Source organism: Neofelis nebulosa, chromosome 10 (genome assembly GCF_028018385.1).
Source record: "Neofelis nebulosa isolate mNeoNeb1 chromosome 10, mNeoNeb1.pri, whole genome shotgun sequence".
Taxonomy (NCBI): domain Eukaryota; kingdom Metazoa; phylum Chordata; class Mammalia; order Carnivora; family Felidae; genus Neofelis; species Neofelis nebulosa.
This window is the reverse complement of record NC_080791.1, coordinates 1,442,504-1,458,618: the sequence shown is the minus strand read 5'-3', so window position 1 is coordinate 1,458,618 and position 16,115 is coordinate 1,442,504. Positions and strand designations below refer to the sequence as shown.

Sequence of the window (16,115 nt, the reverse complement as noted above, 5' to 3'; positions counted from 1 at the left end):
ATTTGTACTAGTCAGTAGAAACTGTATTTCAATAGAACTGATTTCCATAGTTATCTTAATATTTTATGCATTTAAAAACATCCAACAGGGGCTGTTCAAAGTCTTCAGCAAACTGCAAAGGCTGACCACAGAAAAAATAACATGAGAGGCAAAGAGCCATGCCAAGGAAAGGGGCCTGAGGAAGGCAAACCTAAGCTTTGTGCACAGGGGCTGCGATGCCACGGCCCTACAGGTCCCGGAAAACACAGCTCCCGGCAGTGGGAACTCCAGAGCTGCCTTCTGCTCACAGAGTCACTGAACTTCTAAGGGACCACAGTGTCACTGCCTGATGCACAACCTGCCGGGACCGGTGCCTTCCCTCCCCCACCCGCAGGGCCACTGCTCTCATTCTGGCCTTGGTCACGTAACGTCTCCATTCACTCAGAATCGAAACGAAGGAACCCTTGCTCGCTGACTCTACTTCCCCACTTCTACTCCAAACTACACGGGGCACCTTCCACACATACCACCCTCACTTTCACACGCCGGTCCCTTTTCCTAGGAAGATCCTTCCTCTCCAGCCACGTTGAATTTCTGTTCACTTTTCAAAACTCACATCATACTTCCGCTCTCCTTAACAACTACCACACACAACAAAGTTCTACACAACTTCTTCTACAGTCTCTGCAAGTTGCGCATTTTGTCACTGTTACACTCATCACACTGTATTAATAGTTCACGTACGTGACTGGGCCCCTCACTGGTCTGTGAGCTACCAGAGAACAGAGACTCCGTCATCTCTGCACCCCCTTAGGACCAGTGCTAGAAAAGAGGTACTCAACAGACGTCTTCTGCATCCGCAACGCCTGTTTTTAGCACTGTCCCCACTTTGCCGAGTAACACACTTGAGACATTTCCTCACAGGCAACAAGAAAGAAAGAAACCTCAAAGACTACTCCGGGTTTGAAGTCTAGAAGACAGAAACTGATGGAAATCAGGAGAAAGATGTAGTTTGGGAAAGAAGAAGAACATTCTAAACATGCTAAATTTTAGCAGGTAACAGAATAACCAACCATCTTCCAGTGATCCATTCATTCAATACTGACTATTAGAAACTGTGCCAGGGGAGTCAATAGTGAAGAAAGCACACGGAGCACATGACCTCACAGAGCCCACTCCCCAAGTAGAAAAGTCTAGTAAAGAAGAGGGAAAGAAAGCTGAAGTGTCGACATAAGCCAGCACTAAAGGCAGTCCTTTGGGACGGGAACCAATAGACATGGTAAGAACAACATAAATGAATATATATACCTGTTCATACACTTGTACCATAGACCCTGCTAAGAGATAGATTTTTGATGAAGAACCCCAAATAGGATGATTCTTCAGATTTTTATATAGAACTGGTTCCAAATATGCTCCATAGATTGTCTGTAATTGCTCTCTTTCTGGGTAACTGAAAAAGGAAATATCAGAAAATTATTTTAGAAGAATCAACGTTCTAAATTATTTTAATGTTCACTTACAGTAGTGGTTTTCCCAATGTGCTGCCCTGAGATTTAGACACCAGAGGTTTCCCCGGGGACTAAGGATAGGCTCATGGTCCCTACTCTGACTTTAACCACATTAGACCCCTCTACGTATCTGCTCTGAAACAGAGGGTCCTACCAGAAGATCCCAGTGAAATTACTTAGAAACACAATCGTTTGAAAACCATGATCTTTAGAAAAGACAAAAAGGTATATTTTTCTCAAGAAAAAAAGTATTTTGAGTCGAGTAGAGCCTACCCATAGAGCACTAATCCACCTCAGAACCATCAAAGTAGAACTATTCACACAAATGAAATCAACCCGTTTCTCTCAAACCGAAATCTATCTCATTACAGCTTAACTGATGGCTTTAACACTTCTGAAAGTAGAATGTTATAGATGGTTATAGTTTCAATTAGCATGAAAATAAGATTGTGTAGGTCCAATGGAACACAGGACAAGTGCTGTAACCATACAGCCCGCAAGTCCCTGCGACAACGATGGGCCATGGCACTGGATGCACGCATCAGGGTTAATGCCGCCACGGCGAACGTGACCGACTCCACCTCGTGCACTCTGCATAAAATGGGTACTGCTTTTGTTTTATGAAACCCGTAAAATATTTAATTCTAAAATCGACCATTCAAATTCCTAACACTGATATGATATTTTAGAACAGAAATGATACAAAACAGTTGTGTTTTATTTCTAATATTTACAAAGAGCTGATTAACACCTTCAGTTTAGGAAGGACAGGGGAAAAAAATATCAGAACTTAAGTTCTGAGTATTTTTATATTCTTCATTTTGAGGAAATATCATTAATGGATACCTTCAATAAAATTCAAATATATAAGACAGCTCCCCAAAGGAAAAACAATGAAAAACACAGAGATACATACTCCACAGCACAGAGACGGACAATAGAAGTAAATCGGGTGGTAAGCTTATGTCTTCCCAGTCTTCCTCCAGGTGACATGGAAGCCACAATGTGAATATTTTCTAAACCAACCCATTCCAAATTTTCATCATAAAATCCTTGATATGTCAATACCTATTTGAAAACAAATGTATTTTAAATGTTTTATGCTTAGGATTTTTCTAATTCTGATAGAAAATATTTTTGCATGAAATTCAAGTGTTTCCAAAAGCAGCCATCATCCTCTATCCAACTCAAGAATTTAAGCTTGAAGAATAATACTCTTGAAGACTCTGTATTCAATTAATGTTAGCTGAATGAGCCTCATTTTAAAAATGTTTTTTCTAATAAACATTAAAAACCAGATGACAGTATAAATCTACCAGCAATTATCGGGAAAAAAGTAAAAGAAATCAGGAAAAACATAAGGAAAATATTTTGGTTTTCTTCTATAAATTTTGTATCATATTCTACGGTTACATAGTAAAGCTAAATTTGAACCCACAGAAACAGAATAAACTCTAATATAGACCTTAGGGCTTCTAATGTGATGGAAACCACACTGACAGAACATATGGTCTCCAACCTTTGCCATTCCACAGGTAAAGACGGAGAGCCATGAGCTGAAGAAGCCAGAGAGGGGCACAAGTCTACCTGTTCTCTGAAGAAGGAATTACGAGAAAAATGAAGCCACAACTCCCCCTAAATCCCACATCCACCCCAGCTTCTGCTTCCCTGCTATTTAGGAATAAAGGACAGGTAATAAGCATAGGGTAAGGCTGTTTTCACTCTTCCTGTCATGTATCACCTCCACATAATACTAACTTTTACAAGGAAGAAGGTCGAAGAAAGTAGCTTTCTAGGGGCGCCTGGCTGGCTCAGTTGGTGCAGCACGAGACTCTTGATCTCAGGTCGTGAGTTCAAGCTCTGCGTTGGGTGGAGATATTACTTAAAAATAAAAATTTTAAAAAGAAAAAAGACAGCCCTGGAACAAGATCGCTACATGCGTCAGGGGTTGAGTTTCCATTAACATACTGGACAAAACCGGCCCTGAGGAGGAAAGCGGGTTTTCTAAGGAAAGGTAATGAAATTAAGTTGTTTCCAGTTATATCCTAACATTCAAGCAATAAGACCCACCTGTTGTAGGAAAGCAACCAAAGTACTGGTCCCCCACTTATCCAGCTTAGGCAGGTTGAGATCTTTCAAGTACAAAACAAGTCTTTCACAGTCTTTTGGTCTGTACACTCGACCGGTGTTGGTACTGATCACCAGGCAAGTCTGGCTCAGCTTCTGCAGGAGGTGTCGAGGCGTGGTCTGCGCGCTACAGTGAACCGTGGCGATCTGAGTGGACCGGAGCTGGGAAAAGGCGTGTCTCAGCAGCATCCTGGGAGAGGAAGGACATTTGCCTTTGTGTGTTGAACGTGTTCAAATATAACATGCCACTTATATTCCACCTAAAATTCCTCTGTTTATAAATATTGCAGTTTCTAAATTATATATGACAATGTTTACAGGGAAAGTGGTAAACACGGATGTGGCTTAACAAACAGGCAACTTTCTAATTTTTACAATATAAAAAAATACATTTGTATGTTAAAGCACCCTTGAAACTCCTTCAGCAAAAACAAAGTTTACATAAATAATTTAATTTGATAAAGTACATACAAAAGATACCAACTGGTTCCCTATAGTTGAAGAGTTTAAAAAAAAAAAAAAGTACAATGATTTTATAGAATCTTTAAATTCCTACTAAAAATGTGAACCTAATAAGCCATGTCTCTTTTCCTTTCAGAAACTACACTCAGTAGACACGAAAAACAGCTGAATTACACTGATATAAAAGCTATTTTTAAGTAGAAAGCTAACTTCAAGATTCATTGTTTATAACTAAAGCAAATAATAATGTGTAAATATATCGAAGGGGTTCAGTTTTTGTGGTGATTGTACGCTCATTTTCTTTTGAAGAGTATCTTCCCAGATCGTTCTCTTTCCCCTAGAAAACACATAACCTGGCAGGAAAAAAAAGATATATTCTTCTCTAATCTAATCTAAAGTCGTATTATTTCTACTAGTAGTGACAATGGAAAGAGTCCTCCATTAAAATGTAAACACTACTTTAACCAAAAGAAAGGTAACAGGGCTGTGAAACGATTTCACGTGAGGAGAGGAGTACAAATCCACAATATGCACTTCAGTCAACATTTTTCTGCTCTTACCCTTTGCCACATCCTTCTGGTCCTACAAGAATAAATGGCTGTTTAGTATCAGAACTTAACCAGGGTTTGAAATAATCCAGGCCTCGCTGCATGTCAGGAATCTGAATGACGGGGAGAGTTTGGCTGTTGCTGAAATCATTGGCAGTCAAGTTTTCCGGCTTCTTCAGCACATAAGATGCTAGTCGTCCCCGACCTGAGTCATAGTAGGTATCCATTGGTTTGTGAGGGTCTGGAGGAGACTCTCGTGCCCAAGTAAAAACCTTAAGAGGAAAAAGTTGTGATAGATACTCCAAAAGCTATGTGAAATTTTGGCACAAGTGCTGCCAAAGTGAGCCACGAGTATGTGAAATTTTAGTTCTTCAAAGTAAATGTCCCAAAGTCAGTCATCTTAGTTTAACAACAAAAATTTGCTACCAAATATCTTTGATAATTAAGATAACATTTTATGTCAATTATTATTCTCTAAATCATCACTGAGGCAAAAAATATAAGTCATCTAGTCTGCACATACACCAAGATATAAATACATTCAACTTTTAAATGACATGGGGTTTTTTTATGTTTATTTTTGAGAAATAGAGAGTGTGAGTGGGGAAGGGGCAGAGGGAGAGGAGGACACAGGCTCTGAAATATACCTTTAAATTTATTAAGGAAAATATGCTGAATCCATCCTGGCATTTTTAACTGCCAAAACTGTTCTGGTTAAGCACATGATTAAAAATATGTATTATTCTACAATTAAAAATGATTTAAATAATTATATTTAGTCATATGGCTAAGTAGCCTCAAACATGTCTAACAATAAAGATATGGTCCAAACTATAGCCTGTTAAAACATTACTTTATAAAATTTTAATAAAATCATAAAATATCATAAACTAGTTCAAAGGAGAAAGTAAGTATATATGTTTACATGTACATATCGATAAATGCATTATTATTCTATTGAATGCTTCATTTCAAAAGTAATAGGCTTAGTACAGCTACAAATCACTATATTTTGACAAGTAGGAGTCGATGAAAATTAAAGAAAACACTGACTGAACACATGTGTTAAATATGCATCACCTCTTTGGTGAACTCCAGGCGGGATTTCATGTTCAGGTTTCCACCTAGCCCCCGTATGAGACTAATAACAAACTGCTCATGATTTCTGCATCCACGAAGATGTGACAAACCATTCATCACAGTCCCAACCAAACTGGTTTCAACCACATAGTCATTCTGTTGATTAAAATCCATGGACAGACAAAAAACAAATATTATCATGGAAACCCACAGATTTACATTCACACATCTTTTCAATTATGATCTTTAAATATATCCCTCCATTCAAGGTGTAGAAAGTTTACATTTGATTCAGTTTATACATATAAATTTTGAAATTAAGATGTAATCATAAAAATGCAATTGTCTATTTCTAGCTTCAAGTGCTAGAGTCCTTAACTAGATATATACTTTACTTCCTAAGTCTGAAGAATATAAAAGTACATCACTGGTCTGAAAATAACAGTCCCTCATAATCTCTTCCTGATAAAGAGGAAGCTAGCGGTAAGGGCTCGATCAAGGACCCTGAACATTAAAGGCTCGTAAAAGTGAACTTAACACAAAAAAACATCTGAAGTTAGCTCTTTACACAGACTTTTAAAATGAAACTTTGGGGTGCAGTGTGTACATGACTTTGATCTGTGGGCCCCTGGGACCCCTGTGTAACTGCCAGAGGTTAAAAGGGGTAAAGGTTCTCACTCATTCAATCTCTAAGTATTTACTGAGACCCAATTATGCATTAGGATGTCCATGTGGTGCTAGGTGTTTTCTTTAAAAAAAAAACAACAAAAAAACAGGTGAATTTCACAGAGAACTTATGTTCCTGTCACTCAAGTCCAGTAGAGAACATGGTCAACAACTTATGGTAAAAGCTACAGAGGAGCAAGGCGCCTGGGTGGCTCAGTTGGTTGAGTGTCCGACTTCAGCTCAGGTCATGATCTCATGGTGCATGGGTTCAAGCCCCGCGTTGGGCTCTGTGCTGATAGCTCAGAGCCTGAAGCCTGCTTTGGATTCTGTGTTTCCTTCTCTCTCTTAATCCCCACCCCCCCCCCCGCTTGCGCGCACGTGTACCCATGTGCTCTCTTGCGCTCTCTCTTTCCCCCCCTCTCTCTCCCTCACTCTCAAAAATAAACGCTAAAAAAAATTATCAGTTAAAAAAAAAAAAAAAAAAAAAAAAAGGCTACAGAGGAGAAGAGAGTAACTCAGAGAGCTTAAGCCTCTTTGTAAAAGGGGACAGCGAAACTGACACCTGAAGGATGAGATCTGCAGGGCATGCAGAGAGGGTAGCATATGCAAATGTAAGCCACCAGTGTGGGTAAGAAATTAAAAGCAGCTTAGGGGCGCCTGGGTGGCGCAGTCGGTTAAGCGTCCGACTTCAGCCAGGTCACGATCTCGCGGTCCGTGAGTTCGAGCCCCGCGTCAGGCTCTGGGCTGATGGCTCGGAGCCTGGAGCCTGTTTCTGATTCTGTGTCTCCCTCTCTCTCTGCCCCTCCCCCGTTCATGCTCTGTCTCTCTCTGTCCCAAAAATAAATAAAAAACGTTGAAAAAAAAAAAAGAAAAAAAAAAATAAAAGCAGCTTAAGCAAAGGAGAGTAAGCTGAAGTCAAAGGGATGGGCAAGGGCCAGAATATACACAACTGCACAGGCCATGGAAAGGGTGCAAATTTTATTTTCACTACTTATAAGGTGTTTTAAATAAGAGAGTAAAAAGATCCAATTTGCATTTTTTTCAAGATCACTCTGCCTGCAAAAGAAATGTTTCTACAAGATTGTATAAATGGGAGGAAGACCAGGAAAAAGGAAAAGATGAGGAGAAATCCAGCTGCCTCAGCCATACTAAGAGTTCTACACTTTAAAGGCAATATATTTATTTCTGCATTGTCTAATTTGCTGAATTAATAGAAGAAAGAAAAACGCTAGTTATAAATCAAATCAGCATTTGGTTGGAGTACTCATGACAGTCTAGCTCTCAGAACGTGAACACAGTGAACAAAGTACAAAATAAGAAGGAAGGAAGTCTCAACACATAAAAAAAATTTCAAACTGTAACAGGGACCTGACCTCAAAACAATCAGTTTATTTTCTAACTGAATCTTTGGTATATCCAGTCTATGGCTTGACCATCTTATCTGGTCATTGTATCTATAGTCACAAAATCCCTACATACCAATCTGTCCCATCCAGTGTTCTATTTCTGTTTCTAACATCAACAGCATACAAGTGGATGACCTCAAAGTATTTGTCCTAGAGAGCCTTATTAGGCTCTGTATATTTTATATGAATGAAATAACATATCTGCTGAAAAGTTGCTACAAGGGAGGCAGCAGGTATTTAAGGCAGTACATAAACTCTCATTCATTCATTACTCCATGACGGTACTTGGTTCTGGGGATACAATAAAATGTGGTCCTGCCCTCCAAGGGGCTTGGAGTTGAATGCACGCAGTTATACTAGCAAGGAGGAGACCGATCTGTCAGACTGAGGGCTGGAAGGAATGGTCCTCTCCCCAAGGCCTCCAGGAACCCATTCATGTGCGTCTTCTCCTCACAAATCCCTATCCCTCCATCTCATCCTTACAAAAATAAACACCTTGAGAAAACTCAAGTGAGATCTCCACTTCTCTGTCATTCTACAATCTTCTACAATGACTACTAAGTCAACTTCAGGTTAACAATCAGATACTTTCAAAAAGTACTTTCAATGCTACCTATTTCCTCTACTTTTTTATATGTTTACATTTTTCATAGAAACAATGACATACAAGAAAAAAAAACTGAAAAAATCATATAGAATATCGGAAAGCCCTACATTGTCTTCTGTGCACGTCAAACTTCTATTCATGCTTCAAATTCAGAACTAAGTGTTATCAACTTTTTGAACTCTTCTGGAGGATGGTAACACTCTTTTCATCCTGTTTATTTTTCTACATCTCATTTTTCTCCATTAGGCAAATCCCTCCCCAAGGAAACAGACTATCTGATTAATGTCCACCTCTTAAAGTCTTATCTAGTCCTATGCTTGATACATATACTAGATACTCATTAATTTTTTTGAATAAACAGATGTTTTTAATAACATTGTAAATAACTCATCACCCTTTTTCTACTGTAGTATTAACGTGACATTGTTTTTAGCATGAAATATATGCTGGTACTTATTGACAGTGAAATGTAACAGCAAGATGGTTTTACTAGAAACATGAGAGATTCCACTATTCAAGATTTTTAGGTAAGCAGCTCAAGATAGTGTAGGTCAGAGAATTAAAGTGTCTTAAGACTACCATAACAAATTCTCAACAAGATACTAGCAAATCAAATCCAACAGATTAAATAAATTATTCACCATGGTCAAGTGCGATCTATTCCTGGGCTGCTGGGGTGGTTCAATATTTGCAAATCAATCAATGTGATATACCACAATAAAGGATTGATAAAAACCATATGATCCTGTCAATAGATGCAGAAAAAGCATTTGACAAAATATAGCATCTTTTTTTGATAAAACCCTCAACAACGCAGGGATAGATGGGACATATATCAACATCATAAAGGCCATATGTGAAAGACCCACAGCTTGTATCACCTTCAATGGGGAAAAAGTGAGAGCCATTGTCAGGAACAAGACAAGGATGTCCACTCCCAAGTTACAATCTACCATAGTACTGGAAGTCCTAGCCTCAGCAATTAGACAACAACAACAACAAGGCATCCAAATCGCCAAAGAAGTCAAACTTTCACTATTTGTAGATGACATGATACTCTACGTAGAAAACCCAAAAGACTCCACAAAAAAAAAAAAAAAATTGCTAGAATACATGAACTCAACAAAATTTCAGGATATAAAATCAACGTACAGAAACCAGTTGTATTTTTATACACTAATAATGAAGCAGCAAAAAAAATGAATCAATAAAATAACCAAGGAATTGATCCCATTTGCAACTGCACCAAAAACCATAAGATATCTAGGAACAAACCTATCCAAAGAAGTAGAAGATCTGTACTCTGAAAACTACAGAACACTTATGAGAGAAGTTGAAGAGGACACAAAAAAATGGGAAAACATTCCATGCTCATGGATAGGAAGTACAAATATTGTTAAAATGTCTACACTATCCAAAGCAATCTACACATTCAATGCAATCCCTAACAAAATAACACCTGCATTCTTCACAGAGCTAGAACAATCAATCCTAAAATCTGTATGGAACCAGAAAAGACCCCGAATACCCAAAGCGATCTTGAAAAAGAAAACCAAAGCAGGAGGTATCACAATCCCAGACTTCAAGCTATACTACAAAGCTGTAATCATCAAGAAAGTATAGTACTGGCACAAGAACAGACCCTCAGATCAATGGAACAGAATAGAGAACCCGAAATGGACCCACAACAGTATGTCCAACTAATCTTTGACAAAGCAGGAAAGAATATCCAACAGAATAAAGACAGTCTCTTCAGCAAGTGGTGCTGGGAAAACTGGATAGCGACATGCAGAAGAATGAACCTGGACCACTTTCTTACACCATACACAAAAAAAAACTCAAAATGGATGAAGGACCTAAATATGAGACAGGAATCCAGCAGGCAAAAACCTCTCTGACGTTGGCCTCAGCAAGTTCTTACTTAACGTGACTCTGGAGGCAAGGGAAACAAAAGCAAACATGAACTATTGGGACGTCATCAAGATAAAAAGCTTCTATACAGTGAAGGAAACAGTCAGCAAAACTATAAAGCAGCCTACAGAATGGGAGAAGATATTTGCAAACGACGTATCTGATAAACAGTTAGTATCCAAAATCTATACAGAACTTATCAAACTCAACACCCAAAAAACAAATAATCCAGTGAAGAAATGGGCAAAAGACACGAATAGACACTTCTCCAAAGAAGACATCCAGATCACCAACTGACACATGAAAAAATGCTCAACATCACTCATCATACAGGAAATACAAATCAAAACCACAATGAGATACCACCTCACACCTGTCAGAACGGCTAACATTAACAACTCAGGCAACAATAGATGTTGGCGAACATGCAGAGAAAGAGGATCTCTCTTGAACTGCTGGTGGGAATGCAAACTGGTGCAGCCACTCTGGAAAGCAGTATGGAAGTTCCTCAAAAAATTAAAAATAAACTACCCTATGACCCAGCAATTGCACTACTGGGTATTTACACAAAGGATACAAAAATACAGATTCAGTGGGGTACATGTACCCCAATGTTTATAGCGGCACTATCAACAGTAGCCAAATTATGGAAAGAGCCCATTTCTCCATGGACAGATGAATGGATAAAGAAGATGTGGTGTGTGTATACACACACACACACACACACACACACACACACACACACACACACACAATGGAGTATTACTCAGCCATCAAAACGAAGGAAATCTTGCCATTTGAAATGATGTGGATGGAGCTAGTGTATTCTACTAACAAAATAAGACAGAGAAAGACAAATATCATATGATTTCAATCATGTGGAATTTAGGAAACAAAACAGATGAATATGTGGGAAGTGGGGAGAGAAGAGGAGGAAACAAACCATAAGAGACTCTGTTTTTTTTATTTAAGTTTTTTATTTCTTTTATTTATTTATTTATTTATTTGAGGGAGAGAGACCGTAAGAGACTCTTAACAAGAGAGAATAAATTGAGGGCTGATGGAGGGAGGTGGGTGAGGGATGGGGACTAAGGAGGGTGCTCGCTGTGATGAGCCCTGGGTGATGTAAGTGATGAATCATGAATTCTACTCCTGAAACCAATATTGCACTGTATGTTAACTGACTAGAAGTTAAATAAAAATTTGAAGGGAAAAAAAGATTACTATAGTAAAAAGTTAAAAGCCAAGACAAAGAGCAGGAGAGCAATGAGGACACCTAGCTGTCCCTGTACCCCACATCCTGGCTGAGCATCACTCTTCATCGTTATTCTTCTTGCCTAAATGGTTAATTATGAAATATTACGGCTAACTTACCTGCTTCAGAACCCACTGTAAAGCCTTTTCAAAGTAATCTCCAATCCAGCTCTCAAGATTATTCCTATAACTAGGAGGCTGATTCTTCAACCAAGATTTTATCAGAGAATTAACATCTGTCTCTTCATCGCTGAAATAGATTAACAAACGTGTAAGAAATTATTTAGGAAGACAATGTCAGTGTGCTTTCAAAATAAACTTCTGCTCAATAAACATTATTCTACAGGTATTGTATCTGCTTATATATGAGACTTGATTTTAATTATTCCTATATGAATATGTGTGTGTATATTAGTGATATATGTACACACACACATATGTATACGTATATACATATGTCATTTTCTGTAAAATAAAGCAAATAAATTTCATCAATATTATAAACACAAATTAAAGAGGAATTACATACACGCAGGTTAGCCAAAACCTGATCTAAATCCTTAGGAACAAAGAAACAGAGAATCCCAAGTCCCATCCCAGACTTAGTGGAACAAAATCTCCACTCTAACAAAATTTCTGGGTGATTCAAACACACAATAGAGTTCAAGGACACCTGTACCTTAATGCAGATCTTTAAAAATATTTTTTCTTCTTCTCTATCCCAAAAAAGGCCAACTACCTAAATTCTCATGCCACTAATTAAAACTCAAAGATCTTCCCGAAGTAAAACAGGATTCTTTTAGCAAAGCACCTAATTATATGTCACATCCAATGAATTAAATTAAATTTAACACTAACATCTTATACAAAACTATAGCTTAAATAACTATAAAAAACGATGGCAAACACAACTCCTAGATTAATAATTTTAGAATTGACAAGGGCTCAATATTTTGCCATTTCCTACAATGTTGATGTTCTCATATGTGACTACTGTACATGATTTCTAAAATCAGCTTATTCTTCATATTTGTTCTTCAAGCCTCTTCCAAACACGCTGAGGAAGAAAGAAAACATTAAGTGAAGAGGTTTCTAGTTGTGAAACAAAAGGCTGCACCACAGGGCCTATTCATCCTAGGTTAGCCCTAAAATTGTATCAATCTAAGATCTATGATAAAAATATTGCTACTTAGTTTTAGATTATTAGCCTCTAGCTCATATCTAGTATGTTCACTTCTTTGCACTTAATTCTAACATTTAAACAAAGAAATAGTGGGGCAACTGGGGGGCTCACTCAGTTGGGCATCCAACTCTTGGTTTCAGGTCAGATCATGACTTCACAGTCATGAGCTCGAGCCCCAAGTCGGCCTCTACAGTGACAGGACAGAGCCTGCTGGGGATTCTCTCCCTGTCTTTTTCTCTCTGGCCCTCCCCTACATGTACTCTCTCTCAAAATAAATAAACTTTAAAAAAAAAGAGGGACAATACATTTAAAAAATGGGAGGGAAGGCGCCTGGGTGGCTCAGTCGGTTGAGCGTGTGACTTGGTTTCAGCTCAGGTCATGATCTCGTAGTTTCATGAGTTCGAGCTCCACGTTGGTAGTTCAGAGCCTGCTTGGGACTCTCTCTCTCCCTCTCTCTCTGCCCACCCCCCATTCATGCTGTCTCTGTCTCCTTAAGAAATAAACTTAAAAAAAAAAAAAGAGAGAGAAAACAAAACCAATTAAATACTTTTTCACTTAAGCAAACAAAAATATTTAATAACTGTACTATGCCTGAACTGCTCAAACGATTAACTGCAATAAAACAGAAACTCTCTGAATGAATTAAAACCCAGTAATAAAAGAAGCTAATCAAAAATGAGGAAAATGCGTATTTATATACTATTCATACAACACTTACTTCACTTAGCTATGAAACCAAACTAATAACTGAAGAATATCCTAATATAATACTCGCAAATGCCCTTATGGTTTACCTAAGAAAGATCATGCCCATTCTAGATATTGTGGCTGGCGAGGCACAACTTAAATCATGAGTTTCAAACACAAAGTTAACATTTGGGCCGAACTGAATCCTTTCTCCACTGGGCATAGTGAGTAGTCGATTGTCATCCAGAACAGAATTCAGAGATTCTATCCATTCAGGGTCAATATCGCCATCACATATTATCCATGAGCTGACATCTGTTTTCCAAACAAAAAAGAGGTAAAACACAAATACGTGCAGTGATGACAATTAAAAATAAGCAATAAAATAATTATCTTCTTCTTTAGAAGTAATGTCCAGGAAGTATGATTTTATATTACTGCGCCAGAACACCAGGAGCACAAGTTGAACAAGCTAACATTTTCCACGTGAATCTGCACTACAAACGTCCTGGAGGCTGGACACCCACAGGAAGTCCTGGCTCAGGTGGCCAGAGACCTGGTTACGTACCGTGTGGTAACGTTCTACTCACCCACCAGCACACAGAACTGGAATCTCGCTAAACACAAGGTGGTGTGCAAGACTTGGGGATTACCCACCCCATGACTTTGGCACATATTGTCCACACCCTTGTCTTCCACCATGTCCTAAGAATGTATGAGTGCTTGCTACATCACATCTCTTGTAGAAAATACAGGAAGTCCATTTTTAGCATCCTACCTGAGAAATACAAAACTCACCTGATTTCTTTGGTATATAAAAAGGTGACCTCAAAGGGGAGAAGCAGCGCTGTGTACAGAGGTCTTTTCAGAGACAAACCTTTTTTTTTATCCATCCTTCCTAAACTGAGAGCGGTTTCAACTTGAACTTGGACATTTGAAACCGTCAAAGAAGAAACTATCGCCAATGAAAGTGTGACAAGTAAATACAGGCAATGTCTGGATTTGCCCCAGTGTGATATTATTAACTACAGTGAAAATGAAAAACCTCACTGAAATCTCTTCTAGTGTCACAGAGTTCTAAACGTTTCGCTCATGGGCTTAGAAAAACAACTGTTAATTACAATCTAACAAAAACTGGAGAGTCTTCTCAGACCCTGGCCAAAAATTCTTTTAAAGATCAAGCCAGACAGGGGCGCCTGGGTGGCTCAGTCGGTTGAACGTCCGACTTCGGCTCAGGTCACGATCTCGCGGTCTGTGGGTTCGAGCCCCGCGTCGGGCTCTGGGCTGATGGCTCAGAGCCTGGAGCCTGCTTCCGATTCTGTGTCTCCCTCTCTCTCTGCCCCTCCCCCGTTCATGCTTTGTCTCTGTCTCAAAAATAAATAAACGTTAAAAAAAAAAAAATTTAAAGATCAAGCCAGACATTTGAGACCACGAAGTCTACAGTTTTACGACTTAAATTTTCAAAATTATTCAAAGCACTGTATTGAAATTAATGAGTGAAAAGTGTTCACATACACACACACAACCAATTTTAACCCCAAATAAAAATTTGTCATCTTGCTTATTTATGAGGCACTAAGTAATGCATCAACCCAGCAAAGATTTTATATTTTTTTCAGTATATTAATGTAGTTGTGAATCACACGTCACCCAGACTACTCTGAGTTTCTATTCTAACGGAAGCTCCTATAGTGTGGAGATCAACATGACAGCACATGTTGGGTCCCTCTGAAATAAAATACCAAACAACATCGTTCACAAGGCAGTTTATGGTCACATGTAAGACTTGAGAGGGACAGCAGTAAAGACAATTCTATCATCCTCTAAAAATCATGAAGTAGAACAAGGAGTCACAGGACACAGACCAACCTTGAGGTTCCCGAACGACTTGGCGAGCGCTGTTTGTCAAAACACCGTCCGACCATTCCCGTGTGTCCATGTCAATGTGGCCTAACAGCTGATGTCTAGGCATGGCTTTGGGGTTCATGGTGTACTGTTTCACCACTCTGCCAATTCTACAAAGTGCTGCCCTTAACATCCTCCAAAGGGTTGACTTTCCAGCACCACTTGGACCAACAATGACCACTCCCATCCTCTGGCGTAACTGCTCATACAATTCTAAAGCCTTCTTGATCTAGTAGAAAGGAGACATGTTTGAATATGACTAATAGAACGTAATCATGCACAGTCCTGTTCTCACTCTCTAACAACTGTCTTATTCCAAACACATAAAATTAAGTCTTTGATTTCTTCAGTGTAAGATACAGCCTTAAATAAGAGTACACCTAAATAAATCTGAACACATTTGCAGTGTCATCTTTAAATCCAGTATTTCTTTAAAAGAAACAAGTATGCTTCCCAAGTCATTGGACAATACAATATGTTCATTATTTTCTTCACTTGCTGATGCATTCATTTATGTCCTGTATCTCTCAAAAAAAAAAAAAAAAAAAAAAAGGGGAGATAAAACCTGAGGGAAAAATGTTCATTTTGAACACACACTTGCGCTACATACAAAAGCTACTAAAAAGAATTTCTCCTAAGAAATCATCAAAGTAAAACATCAAAAGTAATGTAATCAATTATCAAAAAATATGCATGATGGTCTATTATATGCCAGGCTGGGGCACCTGGTGGGTGAGTCAGTTAAGCGTCCAACTTCAGCTCACGTCATAATCTCACAGTTTGTGGGTT

The 16,115-nt window shown here is 38.6% G+C and overlaps 1 protein-coding gene across 8 annotated transcripts in view; it reads right to left on the bottom strand.

Annotated features, from left to right (window-relative positions):
• DYNC2H1 (dynein cytoplasmic 2 heavy chain 1) overlaps positions 1 to 16,115 on the bottom strand; it is a 339,313-nt gene that overhangs the window by 257,204 nt on the left and 65,994 nt on the right. For all 8 annotated transcript variants that reach the window (XM_058686526.1, XM_058686519.1, XM_058686520.1 and 5 more), the window contains 8 exons: positions 15,291 to 15,555; positions 13,529 to 13,736; positions 11,672 to 11,801; positions 5,708 to 5,863; positions 4,640 to 4,899; positions 3,561 to 3,807; positions 2,407 to 2,558; positions 1,288 to 1,432 (listed from right to left, as the gene is read on the bottom strand). In XM_058686526.1, coding sequence (XP_058542509.1) covers positions 1,288 to 1,432; positions 2,407 to 2,558; positions 3,561 to 3,807; positions 4,640 to 4,899; positions 5,708 to 5,863; positions 11,672 to 11,801; positions 13,529 to 13,736; positions 15,291 to 15,555 — 1,563 coding nt within the window. The remainder of the gene's footprint in view (positions 1 to 1,287; positions 1,433 to 2,406; positions 2,559 to 3,560; positions 3,808 to 4,639; positions 4,900 to 5,707; positions 5,864 to 11,671; positions 11,802 to 13,528; positions 13,737 to 15,290; positions 15,556 to 16,115) is intronic.